The following is a 17508-nucleotide window of genomic DNA, read 5'->3' as shown; positions in this document are numbered from 1 at the left end:
GGCAGCTATTAATGCCCACATCAAGGTCCCATGAAGAATAAATTTAAAATGATGATTCTCTATTACTGATGCTGATGAATGAGGGATTAATATAGGTCAGTAAACTGGAGGAAACCCTCTAGTCTTTACTTAAATAACATGGAAGAACAGGTGGGGTTAAAAAGTTAAAAGTACATTTATTATTAAAGTATACGCACATTATACAACCTTGAGATTTATCTCCTTACAGGCAGCCAGCAAACAAACAAACCCAAAAGAATCTATAAAAAAAGACCGTCAAACACCCAATGAGCAGAGAGAGAAAGAAAAATTGTGCAAACAATAAAAGTAAGCAAATAGCATTCAGAACGAAGTGAGCCCACAGACATGAAGCCCGGGTAGCCGTAACAGGCCATAGCCTCAGGCCCAGTTCAGCGCAGAGCCGAATAAATGTCACAAAGTCCACAAAGCCTGGAGCGGGCCACAGTTCAGTGCAGCGCCAAGTAAACATTGCAGAGTGGTGAGCGGAACCAGCCCGACCTTCATCTCTTGTCCCCAGGCTCTGCCATTCCAATTTATCTGGTCCGGTGTTTAAATCATCCAAACATAAGGTTGTTGTTCACTCTAGGACCTGGGCCCTGTTGGTTTGATACACTTTGGGCCTGGACCCTGCTGCCACATTTTGGTCCGTACCTAACCTTTCCAAATTGGCCTGGCGGTTAGATCGATCAGACCTCAGTTTAGATGGAAGGGGCTCGATTCTGCTTCACCTTCGCTTGCCTTGAATCTGCCTTGACCTCGTCTTGCACATGCTGGTTTCAACCTTCAACTCAACCTCACCTCTCCGTTGTTTGTGGTCATCATTTAGCAGAAAAGATGTTATTAATAAAGTAGTAGGGGTAGTATTCTTGTTTTGTTGTCCGCCGATAAGTAGTCGCAGGGCATCAGCACCATTCTAAACTGGGTTGAAAAGCGTGACACCTCATCTTAAGGGCCCCACCCCTTGTTCGGTATTTGTCATCTTCTGTACAGCAATAGTTATGGCTAACATGACTGGAAATCAAACAGACAGAAAATGCTGGAAACACTCAGCAGGTCAGACAGCATCTGCAAAGAGATAAACAATCACAGTAGCATAACAGCTAGTGTAATCACATGACTGTGCCAGCGATCACTGATTGGGGTTTAATTCCTGGTGCCGTCTGTGAGGAGTTTGTACATTCTCCCCGTGACGTATAGGTTTCCTCTGGGTGTTCCAGTTACCTCCCACAATACAAAGATGTCCAGGTTAGGGTCAGCAAATTCTGGTCATGCTGTGTTGACACCGGAAGCATGACAATACTTGCAGGCTGCCCCCAGCACAATCCTTGATTTGACTTGACCAAAGGACACACTTCTTTGTATGATTTGATGTATATGTGACAACTAAAGCTCACGTTTATCTTTAACTTTTCAGGTCCCAGACCTGTCCTCAGAACTGGGATCTGACCACAGACCTGAAACATTGATTGTTGTTTCCTCCACAGATGCTGCCTGACCTGCTGAGTATTTTATGTTTTTATTTCTCAGCCGAGTTTGTTATAATTGATCGTGCAGTAGGTTTTCAATTCACAAGCTTTTGACTGAAAGCCTGAGTTCTTTCCATTGGAACTGAGGCTGACATGTAACTTAACAGAAAATCATAATCAGCCTTTGATAAAAACACAAAAACTAGATCTGTAAGATCCAAATGACAGCTGTCCATTTAGAGGACAACACTTAGCTGAGTTTTCACTGTCCACTGGAGGTGGGGCCTGTGTTGCGTGCGCGCGTGCGTGTGAGTGAGAGAGTGAGAGTGAGAGTGAGAGTGAGAGTGAGAGGGGGGGGGAGAGGGAGAGGGGGGTCTTGTTTTTGCTGTTGTTGTTCTGTTGCTTGTTGTATTCTGCATTGTTCTGCCAAGAATTACCCGCACGCTATGCTGGCGCTGCAATGTGTCTCGACTCTTGTGGGCTGCCCTGAGCATACCCTTGGGTGTGTTGGTTGCTAATGCAAATGATGTATTTCACTGTTTGATGTAAGCATGACAAATAAACTTGAATCTTGAATGCTTAAATCAAGATTACGGGGCTTGATTTGAAACATCGACTGTCCACTTTGATCCACAGATGCTGCCTGACCTGCTGAATTTCTGCAGCATCTGTGCATTGCTCTAGATTCTGGTATCTGCACTCCCTCATGTCTCCACTACACAGGCTAGTTTACATAATACCTTAACTTAGAGACAGCAAGTCTCAAAGAAGGTTGGGTGAAAACAAAAACAGAGTACTTTGACAAACTTGCTCAGACTTTCACTTGCCCATTAGACCTGATTGACGAAACAAATTGGTTGAACGATAAACCATTCTTTAATTCTTCACCAGCTACTAGAAAAAAATGAATGCTATAAATAATATTTACACTACAGATGGGCATCCAGCAGGTCTCACAGTACACTCAGTGACCACTTTATTAGTTACCTTCTGTGGCCTTCTGCTGCAGCAGCCCATCTTTTTCAAAACTCAATGTGTTGTGCATTGAGAAATGCGCTGTTGTAGCACGTGGTTACTTGAATTACTGTTTCCTTCCTGTCAGCTTAAACCATTCTGTCATTCTCCTCTGGCATCTCTCATTAACAAGATGTTTCACTCACAGAACTCCTTCTCACTGGATGTTTTTTGATTTTCCTCATTCTCTGTAAACACTAAAGGCTGTTGTGTGAGAGTCCCAGGAGAACAGCAGTTTCTGAGATTCTCAAACTGTCCCGTCTGGCACCAACAATCACTCCACGGTCAATGTCACTGAGATCACATTTTTTCCGCATTCTGCTGTTTGGTCTGAACAACAACTGAACCTCTTGACCATGCTTTTATGCATTGAGTTGTTGCCACATGACTGGCTGATTAGATATTTGCATTAATGAGCAGATGTACAGATATACCTAATAAAGCGGCTCTGATTGTACTTGAAAAGAAAAAGTTTTATATGTGTTTTTTATCAAAATGTAGGACTCCAATGAACAGGCCCAACTTAAAACCATGTCCTTGCCACAAAGGCAGATGTGCCCACTGTGCATTTGTACAATTAGCCAACATGCTGCCTCTGAATCATTTATTGTGATTGCAATAAGATTGTAGCATAGCCAACCAGCCCTCTGCTGTGAGGTAGCTGAGCAGCTTTGACTGTTAATGCCTTCTGTATACGTTTGTAGTGGCAACCTGGCCACACACCAGCTGGTGGTCTATGGTCATGACTTGGGATAATGGTGAAATAAAGAACAACAACTCGATCGATCTGATTGAAACTAATTTGAAAGCACAATTACAACATTATGAAATTGATAAAAATGTATTGTACAGAAAAGTAACACCATCAAAGTGAACACTCAGGGGTGGAAGGAAGTCCTAGTTGTCGGCTCTTCATTAGCTCCGCTGGTTCCTGGAAGCATTCAGTATTATGCTGACTGCACGGGCATCATTATAGTCAGAACCTGCCAAGAATGGTAGAGAAATTAGAATATTTCCACTCTGCTACTGCACACACTGTCTATGTTGTTAGGAGACTCTTGAACAAATCTCCTATATGATAAAGATGAAGTTAATAACTCTGTCTACCTCGTTGTGGCCCCTGCAGTTTCTCTGTAACTGTAAAATCATATTCTACATTCTGGTATTGTTTTCATAAGACTATAAAATATAGGAGCAGAATTAGGCCATTCAGCCCATTGAGTCTGCTGATTTATTATCCCTCTCAACTCCACTCTTTTGCCTTTTCCCAGTAACCTTTGATACTCTTACTAATCAAGAAACTATCATCCATAGCTGTGTGGCAATGAATTCCACAGATTTACCAACCTCTTGCTAGAGAAATTCCTCCTCATTTCTGTTCCAAAGGGACGTCCTTCTGTTCTGAATCTGTGCCCTCTGGTCCTAGACTCCCCCGCTATTGAACACATCCTCGCTACGCCCACTATACTTAGGCCTTTCATTTTGTAATAACCAATGTTCTTGTGCATGGAATGATCTGGATGGTTGGCATGTAAAACAAAAGCTTTTCACAAGACAATAATAAACCAATTATCATCACTCCAGAGTGGACCTTTGTGCCTTTCTCTTCTTGTAAATTGTGCCATAAACTGTACATCAGGAGGACAATTCACTCCTACCCGATAGCGTTTGCCTCTCTGCTAGCAGCTGTACTTTGGAAGCAGACACCCAGGAATAGAGATTGAATCCCTCTTAACCATTGCCATCCCTTGCTCATGTCTGTGCTGCTTCTTGCTTCTGTAGTTTAAACATAGCCATCAAAATATAACCTATCTCATATCCTTTGTGTGTGTTACAATCAATTGACTGCCAGGGTGGCACACTGCCCAAGCGATAGACTTCTTTACTTACCCTGGTATTTCTGTTGAACTGAGAACTGCTTTCCTCTGGGATTATGTTGTAGGGGATGTAAATATCGAGGTGATAAAGCTCTGGCCTAGCCCACAATACGATCCGGTCCTCCCCCAGGTCAAGCAGCAATGATCCTGCTGAATCCTGTCACACAGAGAGAGCTTAGAGTTACAGAATTGAACAACACTATCATTTTGCTTGTAGGGTCTGTGGTCACACTTTGGGAAAGCAATCCAATTTGTCCCTATCTGATGAAGAACTGTCGAGAAGTTTACAGAACCAATCTTTCATCTGGAGATGAACCTTCATCAAGTACTGGGAACAGTTTGTGGTTAAAACAAAACTTCATCATTGCAGAGAAATTGGGGAAGAGATCTGTGGGGAGAGGGCAGAAAGCCCTGTGGGGCATCACGGTAACACAGTGGTTAGCTTGGCATTATTACAGCTCAGGGCGTTAGGAGCTCAGAGTTCAATTCTGCTGTCCTCTGTAAGCAAGTTTGTATGTTCCTTCCCGTGTGTGCGTGGGTGCTCCGTCTTCTTCCTGCACTCCAAAGATATACCAGATAGTGGGTTAATTGGTCATCGTAAATTGCCTCATGATTAGGCTTGGGTTAAATAGATGGTTTGCTGGGCCACGTGGCTCAAAAAGCCGGAGGGGCTATTCCACACTGTAGTGGTAAGTAAATAAGGATAGGGAGACCTATGGGAGAAGAGCAGGGAGACCCGTGGGGGGGGGGGGGAAGAGGGTAGGGAGAATCGCGGAGGTGGGGGGGAAGGGCAGGGAGACCCGCGGTGGGTGGGGGGGGAGGGAGGGCAGGGAGATCTGGGGGTGGTACAGACAGATCCTCCCATATTAAAGAAGGATTCAGTTAAGCACTTGAATCACTGAACCATCCAGAGGCTATGATCCATGTGATGGCGAATGTGATTGGTATAGATCACTACTCAACAGTTGGCATGGATATGGTGGGCCTGAGGACCTGACTCTTTGCTGAACTGCTCCATTTATTTTATTTAGAGATACAGCACTTTAACAGACTCTTCTGGACCAAAAAGCTCACACCTCCCTTTACATCCATGTGACTGATCAAGCTGTATACCCTTGGACTGTGGGAGGAAACCGGAGCACTGAGAAAACTCATCCGGTCACGGGAAGAACGTACAAACTCCGTACAGACAACGGCGGGAAATGAACCCCGGTCGCTGGCGCTGTAATGTGTTATGCTAACTACCATGCAAGGTACCCTACACCTCTGTAGAATGATGTGGAAGGGTGAAGACCAGGAGTCAGAATCACACAGCACAGAAACAGGTCTTTCACCCACACACTAACATGTCATCTCTCCACACACTAGAGAAAACCTACAGCCGTCAACTGACCAAACAAACAGCTTGGGAGAAAACCCATGCTTTAAACAGAGAGAACATGCAAACTCCACGGGAAGTCAGGATTGGACCCGGGTCGCAGAGTTGTGAGGCAATGACCCAGGAAAAATTGAATGACAAAATGGATAGAAGAGAGGTTCAGGCTGGATGAGGGGAACAGCTTGTGAAAAGTAATGAAAGGGTAAATGCAAGCAGGCTTTTTCCACTGAGGTTGGGTGAGACTAGAACTAAGGGTCTTGAAGAAGGGACTCGGCCCAAAACGTCAACTGTTTACCCTTTTCCATCGATGCTCCCTGATCTGCTGAGTTCCTCTAGCATTTTGTGTGTGTTACTAGGGGTCATCCATTAAGGTTGAAAAGTGAAATATAAAGGAGAACCTAAGGGGGAGCTTTTTCCCTCAGAGGATGGTGTGAGTGTGGAACATGTAAGAGAAATCTGGGAAGGTACATGGATGGGGGGGGTGGGTACGGACGCTATGGTTGAGGTGCTCGTCGATGGGATCAGGCAGTATAACATTTCAGCGTGGACCAGGTGGGCTGAAAAGCCTGTGCTGTAGTGCTCTGTGCCTTTGAACCCCAGTATCTCTGATAATACAGTGCTCCCTCAACACTGCAGTACAGCATCTGCCCTATCAGTTAAACTGTGGTGCAGACTTGAACCGACAAGTTTCAGACCCAGAGATGTTCCTGCACCTAACAAAAACACATCAGTAAACCAATGATTAAACAGTTGGCATTTCGGGCCGAGACCCTTCATCAAGGGTCCTGATGAAGGGTTTAATCCCAAAATTTCAACTGTTTATTCCTCTGCATAGATGCTGCCTGACCTGCTGAGTTTCTCCAGCATTTTGTGTGTGTTGCTCTGGATTTCCAGCATCTGCAGGATGTCTTGTTTATCACTAATCTGATACAAGTGATTTATGTGGAGCAGACACGATGGGCCAAATGGCCTAATTCTGCTATGTCTTATGATCTAACATTCTATGCAGAATTGGCTTTTCACCATTAAATCTGGTTATTATTCTTACTCTTAACATCTTAATCTTGGCTGTGAAGTGTCAGAGAATTCCTCGCCATCTCAAAAACACGACAATCGGGAAATCTAATACTAACCACTTTTGGCAAGGAAACGTTTGCTACCAGAAAGCTGGGGTGCTGGTCTGCGGGCTCAGCCACTATTGTATATTCCGGTTCCACACAAGTGCTGCCAGAATAGAGAGAATTTAGTTAATAGTCATATAACAACACACATTCCTTACATGACATTGATTTTTCTTACTTCTGTAATTTCTCTCCCTCCTCCTTCTCTTTTTCCATTCCCCATCCTGACTCTACTCTCACTCTTTCTCTTCTCCTCACCTGCCCATCTCCTCCCTCTAGTGCTCCTCCTCCTTCCCTTTCTTCTATGGTTCACCCTCCTCTCCTATCAGATTCCTTCTTCTGCAGCCCTTTAGCGTTCCCACCTATCATCTCCCAGTTTTTCACTTCATCATCCTTCCCTACGCATCTATCTCCACCCCCCCCTCCACCCCAACCTTCTTACTCTGGCTTCTGCCACCTTCCTTTCCAGTTCTGATTACAGATCTTGGCTCGAAACACTGACTGTTTATTCTCCCTCCATAGATGCTGCCTGTCCTGCTGAGTTCCTCACCTGCTGCTCCTCACAAACATTCCAACTGCGTGTACATGAAAGCAAATCCCCAGGCCTGGCTGAATTGAGAATCTGGTACCTTGTGGTATCTCACATACTCAGTTCTAGTGTAGAGACCCAAAGCACTGAAACAGGCCCTTCAGCCCCTCCTGTCTGTACTGAACATCAACCACCCATTTATTAGATCCTATATCAGTTCCATTTTACTCTCCCCCCACACTACCCCAGATTCTACCACCCACCTACAAACGAGTGGCAGTTTACAGCTACTGACCCGCATGACTTTGGAACGTGGAAGAAAACTGGGGCATTTTGAGGGAAACATGCAGTCACAGGGAGAATGTGCAAACTCCACACAGGCTTCACGAGCTGAGGATTGAACCCAGGTTGCTGGAACTGTAGGTGGCAGTTCACCAGACAAGTAATCACCATCTCCTACTCAGAAGAAACATAAAGCACCCTTACCTTTCTACTTCTGATACAAGAGGCTTTGTGTCACTTTCTGGGGACTGGCTGCTGGTGAAATAAAACAGGATGATTTGTGTTTTGGACTTTGATGCAACATTTTTAAAAATAGTTTTAATCTTCATATAAAAACAGAATGTGCAGCGGTTGTTACCAACGTGTAAACCCCACCTCTGGCTATTCCTTTTTTCTGTATGCTATCAGGTTATAGGGGGAGGCAGGAAAGAACCAATGACAAGAAGGTTTCTCCTATACTTTTATGATTTGCACAGAATGGCAAAACTCCAATAATCTGCTAAGTGATCATTTGGAAATCTTGGTAGTTTGGCATCTAGTGCTGATTCCCAAACTCCCTTTTATTTTAAAGGTCCCTGTTCACATTTCCACCATCCCCACGACACCTTTGAAACAGGCTCCTTTCGATACTCTTTCTGACACGCTGGTCCCTGATCTCACACTCCCTAAAGCACACCAGGCTTGCTGGAAAATTTAAAGATTAGCTTTGTTTTTCACATGTACATCAAAACATCGAAGCATACAAGGAACACACATCAAAGTTGCTGGTGAATGCAGCAGGCCAGGCAGCATCGATGGAAAAGAGTAAACCGTTGACGTTTCAGGACATCCTGACGAAGGGTCTCGGCCCGAAAAGTCGACTGTACCTCTTCCTAGAGATGCTGCCTGGCCTGCTGCGTACACCAGCAACTTTGACGTGTGTTGCTTGAATTTCCAGCACCCGCAGAATTCCTGTTGTTTGCATTTTAAAAAGCATACAAGGATGTTGCTAGGACTTGACTTGAATTATAGGGAAAGATTGAATAAGTCAGGACTTTATTTCATAGAGTGTAGAAGATAGGGGTATACAAAATTATGAGGGTTATAAATGCAAGCTGAGTTTGGGTGATGAATAGGGGTCATGGGTTAAGGGTGAAAGGTGAAACATTAAAGGAGAACACAAGAGGAAATTCTTCACTCAGAGGGTGGTGGGAGTCTGCTTAATGAGCTGCCAGTGGAAGTGGAGGATGCAGGGTTCGATTTCAACATTTAAGAAAAATTTTGAATAACTACGTGGATAGGAGAGGTATGGAGGGTGATGGTCTGGGTGCAGGTCGATGGAACTAGGCAGGTCAACAGTTTGGCACAGACTAGATGTTTCTAGATGACCCTACGACATAGACTGAAATGCACCATTTGCGTCAATTATAAACACAGTTCGAGTTGCCCTGGGGGCAGCCTGCAAGTGTTACCATGCCTCTAGCAACATAGCATATCCACAACTTGTTAATCACAACCTGTAGGTCTTTGGATTGTGGAAGGAAACAGGAGCACCCAGAGGAAACCCACACAGTCTCAGGGAGAACGTACAAACTCCTTACAGACAGCAGTGGGAATTTATTAAGCTATTGCACAACTTCTTAAAAAAGGTGAGGTTTATTAACAAATTTCATGTCATATAAGGCAATGGTAATCAACTTGATTCTGAATATGAAAAGGGAATTGAGTCCAGAAAATCTGTCAGTACAACATCACAAACTTGAAGATTAATGGAGTTTTACTGCACTGTGCTATTTAATAAATCCATACTACCAAAAATTTACTAAAGATGTTAAAGGTGCTGCTTTAAATTAGTTTTTTTTCTTTGTGCATTACCTGGATTTCAGTTCCTGGATGACAGGTTTTGACTTTGTTCTAATGTTCTGTTCTGCTACAGATCCCAGAAACTTCCTGTTTTTCAACATTCGCCATTCTAGGGAGGAATGAATGAAATTGTTACTGACTGTAGTAACATAGTGCGAACACCTTTCATCACTGGAGCTTTGACCCAGATACAGGAACCTGTATTTTTTTAAATTTAGAAATACAGCACAGTAACAGGCTCTTTAGGCCAATGACCCTGAGCCACCCTATTACGTGTGACCAATTAATCTACTAGCCTGTACGTCTTTGGAACGTGGGAGGAAACTCACATGGTCACAGGGAGAACATAGAAATACCTTACAGGCAGCACTGGGAACTGGGAACTGGCACTGTAAAAGCTGCACTGCTGTACCACCTAAACTGGAATATGCTTTCAGTTGGTTCGATTGGAGTTCAGCCAGATGAAACAAGGTAGCCCTGGTAATTACAGTGTTGTGTGCAGCAGTGTGCAATTGTTTCTGAGAGAGGGGGAAGAGGGGGGAGATATATATATATATATAGTGGCATGTCAAACTGCTGGGTTAGATCATGGGGTTTGCAATTGCTTGCATGCTGGGTGGTGAGGTGGGGGGGGGGGGGCTGATGCTTCCTGCTGGAATAAGTGCAGTGAGGGGGAGAGAGGAGGGTTGATGCTTTGCTGTTGCTTGTGTGTGGGGGGGGCTTAGGGGTTCTAAAGTTTTTCTGTCATTCATTCTTTGGGGTTTTTCTTCTGTTTCGAGGATGTCTGCGAACAGCAAGAATTTCAGGTTGTATACCATATACATTCTCTAATATTAAATGGAACCATTTCAGCCTAGGGTGATTTCGGAAAAGATTTAAGATGGCTTGCATCTGCATCTCTAGAGAAAAGTGGGGAAGAGATTCTAGGGAAAGGTGGGGAAGAGATGGTAGACGAAATTTACCTATTTTGATGGCTGCATCAAGTTGTGTGTGAACCCTGAGTATGCAAGCATTTAGGTGTCAATGTCTATTGATGTTCTAATCACTATGCATTACAAAGACTGGGTCAGATCACCATGCTGCAGGACATTCCAATCAGTTGGGTTGTACCGTAGCCACATGTACCTCATTGAAAAGTTTGTCAAGAACATCTTAGAGCACAAATTGAAAAATTTGCTTATTATTGTCGCATGTGTCAAAGTACGGTGAAAAACTTGCCATGCATACTGTTTATATGGATCGATATAAGGGTAAACAGTAACAGCGTGGAGATTGTTTCAGTTATAGAGAAAGTGCAGTGCAGAAAGACAATAAAGTGCAAGGTCTTAATGAGGAAGATGGTAGGGTCAAGATTCCTTGCAAGAGAGTGATCATGGGAGAAAGGGAAGGAGGAGAGACACTGGGGGGGGAGGGAGGAGTGATACATCATGTGCTGTGAATAACAATCCCTCAGGCTATGCTCTCTTCTCGCTACTACCATCATGCAGGAGGAACAGGAGCCTTAGGTCACACAGCACCAGATTCAGGAACAGTTATTACATTACAACCATCAGACTTCTGAACCAGTGTGGATAACTTTACTCACCTAAACTCTGAACACAACCTAAAGACTCACTTTCAAAGACTCTACAATCATGTTCTCAATTTCTTTTATTTAATTTTTATTATTCACACAATTTGTCTTCTTTTGCACATTGGTTGTTTGTCAGTCTTTGTTAAGTACAGTTTTTCATAAATTCTATTGTATTTCTTTATATTCCTGTAAATGCCTGCAAGAAAATGAATCTCAAGGTAGTACATGGTGTCATACATGTTCCTTGATAATAATTTTACTTTGAATGAATAAATGAACCATATTTACACATTTCATGAACGAAGTTTATTCTTGTGGGGGAAAAAGAATCATTAAATGCCCTGAGGAATGTCACACTTTGGTTAGGAGGCTCTAAGAAGTGGCTCAGCAAGTAACGGTTTATTTAAAAGCTTAGTCCAGCAAGAAATCTTTAAAAACTTGAGGACAATCTAAAAATTCCTACCTCTGGAAAGCTCCAAGTTATACTTGTTTTCTAATCCTTCAAACCCGATAGTAATAAAGAATTCCATAAATAGTTTATTGTTCTGTATGAAAAAATATTAAAAATTAATATTAAATTTGTTGTCCTACATTAAAAGACTAGCATTTGTATAATGCTTTTCAAAAACTCAGGATATCTAGTGTCCTTTACTATGAAGGAAGAATTTGTAACATAGAAACATGACAGCTACTTTGCACACAACAGGTTCTTACAAAGAACAATGTGATTAAAGCCAGATAATGTGTTTGTTTGGGTTAAACATTGAAAACACAAGATGAGTTCTGCAGAATTTAAGCTATGTGATCTTTAACCGAGAGAACAGGTCATTTGAAGATCATTTGAAACTACCATGGCATACTTCTGAAGTATTCCAATAGTTATCAAGGATGTTGGAATGTCTTGATATTTATGAAATATCCATTTGAGCAGGGGGCAAGTGGGTTTAGTGAGTCGGTGAGCCCAGAGTTTGAGGTCCTGTCATTGGCCAGTTTGGGGTTTGATACTGAAGATTCAAACCTGAAGGTCGATTGTAATTCTAGAGGTCAAAGCCCAATAGCAAAAGCCTGGAGACTGGCGGCCTGGAGCTGGAAGACTGTCTTCATGTGTGGATGGGAGGATAGGGTCTTTTTTTGCTGTTGTTTTGTTCCCTGTTGTGATCTGTGTTGCTCTGCCAAGCACTGTGGGCGCTCAGATAAGTAATGCCCACTGAGAACAAGGCCCAAACCATTGAATGTGTGACAACACTTGTGGGTTACCCCCAGCAAATCCTTGGGTGTGTTGATTGTTAATGCAAATGACACATTTCATTGCTTGTTTCAATGTACATGTGATAAATAAATAAATCTAAATCTGAAACTAATCAAAGTATATATGTGCACTGATAATCCCATAATTAATAACTTCGTAATGAACTGCACCTTCCACATAGGACACTAGGCAAATACAAAAAATCCTGTCAGAGCCTGCAGTGATGAAGGTTACAACATGCAACAACAGGACTTGCCATGTTATCTGAAAGATATACTGCACTGGTGAAACAGGCTGGTTAACTATGAAGACCAACATCTAAACTCTTGTGATTGCACCATGTTCAATACTACTGGCATTGCTGATAGTAAATTGGATCACAATGACAAGTGTACTGCATGTGCCATGTACTGTCTGGCTATAAGGATACATTAGCGCTAATTTGTCAGTGTCATCCCCAGTATTTTGCATTACTTTTTGTACATACAATCAGTCTATGCATACAGGCTATTGAAACCTATCGAATGGTGAAAGTCCTTGATCGAGTGAATGTGGAGAGGATGTTTCCTATGGAGGGAGAGTCTAAGACCAGAGGACACAGCCTCAGAATAGAGGGCCATCCTTTTAGAACAGAGATGAGGAGGAATTCCTTTATCAGAGTGGTGAACCTGTGGAATTCGTTGCCACAGGCAGCTGTAGAGGCCAAGTCTTTATGTATATTTAATCCGGAGTTTGATAGATTCTTCATTAGTTAGGGCAGAAAGGGATACAGGGAGAAGGCAGATTGGGGCTGAGAGGAAAAATGGATCAGCCATGATGAAATAGTGCAGCAGACTCAATGGGCCAAACGGCCAAATTCTGCTTCTATATCTTATGGTCTAAAGTAAACAATTATGAATCTTAATTAAATTACAGCACTCTGATGGATTCATTTAGCTTTAAGTTAGCCAGCTTAATTGCCCTTTGGTGCAGGTTTTCCTTTAGATGTGTGTAAATTGAGTGTGTGTCTTCAGGCTTCTGTACCTCCTCATTGATGGGAGCAATGAAACAATGGCATGTCCTGGATGAATGTGGTGCTTAATGATGGATGCTGCCTTTTTGAGGCATCACCTTTTGAGGGTGTCCTAGATGCTGGGGAGGCTAATACTTATGATGGAGCCGGTTGGGTTTACAACTTCCTGCAGCTTTTTCCAATCCTGTGCAGTGGCCCCTCCATGCCAGAGGGTGATGCAGCCAGTTACAATGCTCTTCACGGTACATCTGTAGACATTTGTGAGCATCTTTGGTGACATAACAATTCTTCTCAAGCTCCTAATGAAGCAGAGCCCCTGTAATGCCTTCTTTGTAATTACATCAATATGTAGGATCCAAGATAGATCCTCAGAGATGTTGACATCCAGGAACCTGAAACTGCTCACCCTTTCCATTTCTGATCCCTTGATGAGGACTGCTGTGTGTTCCCTCAAAACCTCCCCTTCCTTAAGTTCACAATCATTTCCTTGGTCTTACAGACGTTGAGAGTAAGGTTGTTGCTGCGACACCAATCAACTCACTCCTGTACACCTCCTCATCAGTATCTGAAATTCTACCAACAATTGTTGTGTCGTTGTAAGATTTATAGATGATGCTTGAGCTATGCCTAGCTAGACAAATGTGGGTGTAGAGAGAGTAGAGCAGTGGGCTAAACACACATCCTTGAGGTGCGCCAGCATTGATGCCAGCGAGGAGGAGATGTTATTTCTGATCTGCACAGACTGTGGTCTCCTGGGTGAGGAAGTCAAGGAACCAATTGCAGACGGAGGTTCTAGGTCCAGGTTTTGGAGATTGTTGATTGGAACTGAGGGTATGAACTGTAGTCAATCAACAGCAACCTTGAAGGGGCCGTTGGTTCGAGCCACTGAAGTCAGAGAGGCTGCTGGTTTGGGGTGCTGCCCTCGGATTGCTGGGTCCCGATGCTCTCGGTGATGTTATCAAAATTCTGAGATTTGTGGATTGGACTGTAGTTCACACCAACAGTGGTTCATATTGGCCTCTTTCAGTTCTCTTTTTTTTCGAGTTCTCGCCCATTTTTTCTTGTTGCTGACTGGCAGGCTGGGGGCTTTGGGTTTGATGTTCTTGTTGTTTCCCCATGTGGGTGATTTGATAGTTTTTGTGTGGAGGTAGGGGGTTCGGGGGGGATTGCAAGCTTTTGTTTCTTTTTCTTTTTATGTGGTGGGGGGTGGAATTGATGTCTTTCTTTCAACAACTTCTAAGGTTTTCTGTATTTTATGGATATCTGGAGAAGACAAATCTCAGAGCTGTATTCAGCATGCATCCTTTAAACCTTTGAAGCTTTGAGTCATATGTAAGTATTACTGTTGTCCAGGTGATCCAAGGCTAAGTGGAGATTCTATAAGGTGGCATCCACTGTAGACCTATTGTGGAAATTGGCAAATTGCAGTTGATTCTAGCATGAGCAACCTCTCAAAGCAGTTCATCACAGTAGATGTGAGTGCCACAGGGTAATGGTCGTTGAGGCAGCTCTCCCTGCTCTTCTAGGACACTGATATGATTGTTGCCCTTTTGAAGCAGGTGGGAACCTTTGACTGCAGCAGTGAGAGATTGAAGATGTCCTTGAACATTCCCACCGGTTGGTTGGCACAGGTTTTCAGAGCCCTACCAGGTACATCATCAGGGCCTGACGCTTTTTAAGGGTTCACCCTCTTGAATCATGCTCTGACGTCAGCCTCCAAGCGAGATCACAGGGTCACCAGATTTGTATAGGTGTAGCTTTATTCTCCCTTTCAGAACCTGCAAAATAGGTATTGGGAGTGAAGCATCATAGCTACTCACGATGATAGGTTTCGCTTTGTGGGAAGTAATGGCCTGCAAATCCTGCCAATCCTGCCAGAGCTGACGTGCATCCAATTTCATCTATAAACTCAATAGGAATTGTTTCTTTGTCCTCACAATAGACTTAAAATAGTAAGTTGTACCTGGATTTTTGTATAGTCCTGGATCACTACAGGTCTAGCCCTCCTGGTTTATTACATCAAAGTTGCTGGTGAATGCAGCAGGCCAGGCAGCATCTCTAGGAAGAGGTACAGTCGACGTTTCAGGCCGAGACCCTTCTTCAGAACTAACTGAAGGAAGAGCTAGTAAGAGATTTGAAAGTGGGAGGGGGAGGGGGAGATCCAAATTGATAGGAGAAGACAGAAGGGGGAGGGATGAAGCCAAGAGCTGGACAGGTGATTGGCAAAAGGGATATGAGAGGCTCATGGGACAGGAGGCCTAGGGAGAAAGAAAAGGAGGAGGGGGGAAAAACCCAGAGGATGGGCAAGGGGTATAGTCAGAGGGACAGAGGGAGAAAAAGGAGAGAGAGAGAAAGAATGTGTGTATATAAATAAATAACCGATGGGGTATGAGGGGGAGGTGGGGCATTAGCGGAAGTTTGAGATGTCAATGTTTATGCCATCAGGTTGGAGGCTACCTAGACGGAATATAAGGTGTTGTTCCTCCAACCTGAGTGTGGCTTCATCTTTACAGTAGAGGAGACCGTGGATAGACATATCAGAATGGGAATGGGATGTGGAATTAAAATGTGTGGCCACTGGGAGATCCTGCTTTCTCTGGCGGACAGAGCGTAGGTGTTCAGCAAAACGATCTCCCAGTCTGCGTCGGGTCTCGCCAATATATAGAAGGCCACATCGGGAGCACCGTACGCAGTATATCATCCCAGATGACTCACAGGTGAAGTGTCACCTCACCTGGAAGGACTGTCTGGGGCCCTGAATGGTGGTGAGGGAGGAAGTGGAAGTGTAAGTGTTCTCTGTCCGCCAGAGAAAGCAGGATCTCCTGGACTGCTGCATTCACCAGCAACTTTGATGTGTGTAGCTTGAATTTCAAGCATCTGCAGAATTCCTCATGTTTGCCTCCTGGTTTATTCATGGCTTTTAGTTTGGGTATGTCTGGTACGTTCTTGAAGGCACACGATAATCTACACAGGTCTTGATGAAGTCAGTGACAACTGTGGCATGTTCATTCAGACTCAAGTATGAATTCCTGAATACTGTCCAGTCCATTGACTCAAAGCGGTCCTGTAAGTGCTCCCCCGCCTTCTTTAACCATACTTTCTTGGTCCTCATCACTGGTGCTGCGGTCATTAGTCTCTACCTATACGCTGGGAGTAAAAGTACAGCCAGGTGATCGGACTTTCCAAAGTGTGAGCGCAGGATGGCACAGTAAGCATTCTTGATGATGATATATCAGTAGTCAAGAGTGTTGGCTCCTTTTGGTTCCACAGGTAATGTTCTGGTGGTTGATGTATAGAGACTTCTTCAAGCTGGCCCAGTTGAAATCTCCCACACGATAGAAATGGCTTCAGGATGCACAGTTTCATGCCTGCTGATTACATTGTTGAACTCTTTCAGAGTCTGTCTGATGTGGGCCTGAAGTGGAATGTACACTGCTGCCGGGATGATGTTTAAAACTCCCTCAGCAGATAAATGGATGACATTTGACCACTATATGTTCCAGGTCAGATGAGCAGGACTGAGACAGATCTGCACCATGATGAGTTATTCATAGAGCATACTCTACCTCCTCTGCCTTTAAAAGACTGAATTGTCTTGTCTTTGCAAAGAGTGAAGCCATTGAGCTGCAGTGCTGCATCCAAAATTGCTGCTGAGAGCCATGTTTCCCTAAAGCAAAATACACAGCAGTCACTGATGTCCCCTTGGTAGAGCAATCTTGCTTTGAGGTCTTCTATTTTGTTTTCCCAGAGACTGGACATTTGCCAGCAGGATAGTCCTGAGTGGAAGACTAAAGCCTCTGTGTTTCAATTGTACCTGTAGACCATACCCATTTCAATTTTCCTAAATGGGAACTGCACTCGCGAGCCGAGACTACCATCCAAGGGTTGTCAATTTTGAGCACCGATTGATACTTAAAATGTCTTAAAATAATGTTGCTTACTGAAGTAGCTATGGTTGTGAGGGTGGATTTCAGCTGTAGTAGTCCTAAATGGGAATATTTAATGATTCCCATTGGAGCTGCATGCAAATAAGTCGCCACTTAATGGCGTCATCTTGCCAGAAGACCACAATGTTCAGCAGAACAAGCAGCAACAACAATAACAGAACAATAGCAACAAAACTACAACAGCCTCCCACCCACAC

The 17508-nt window shown here is 43.7% G+C and overlaps 1 protein-coding gene across 4 annotated transcripts in view; it reads right to left on the bottom strand.

Annotated features, from left to right (window-relative positions):
- Positions 1–209: 209 nt before the first annotated feature.
- The window catches only part of pih1d1 (PIH1 domain containing 1), a 33745-nt gene continuing 16446 nt past the window's right edge, over positions 210–17508 (bottom strand). For 2 of the 4 annotated variants that reach the window (XM_072271932.1, XM_072271931.1), the window contains exons 6-11: positions 11567–11648; positions 9543–9639; positions 7893–7943; positions 6890–6980; positions 4392–4535; positions 210–3484 (exon numbers count right to left, since the gene is read on the bottom strand). In XM_072271932.1, coding sequence (XP_072128033.1) covers positions 3449–3484; positions 4392–4535; positions 6890–6980; positions 7893–7943; positions 9543–9639; positions 11567–11648 — 501 coding nt within the window. In that variant the 3' untranslated portion in view covers positions 210–3448. The remainder of the gene's footprint in view (positions 3485–4391; positions 4536–6889; positions 6981–7892; positions 7944–9542; positions 9640–11566; positions 11649–17508) is intronic. The other 2 variants (XM_072271933.1, XM_072271934.1) reach the window with 2 other exon arrangements.

The sequence above is a fragment of the Mobula birostris genome, chromosome 11 (genome assembly GCF_030028105.1).
Source record: "Mobula birostris isolate sMobBir1 chromosome 11, sMobBir1.hap1, whole genome shotgun sequence".
In the NCBI taxonomy this organism is placed as follows: domain Eukaryota; kingdom Metazoa; phylum Chordata; class Chondrichthyes; order Myliobatiformes; family Myliobatidae; genus Mobula; species Mobula birostris.
The sequence above is the reverse complement of the archived record's forward strand: the minus strand, read 5'-3'. Positions and strand labels throughout refer to the sequence as shown.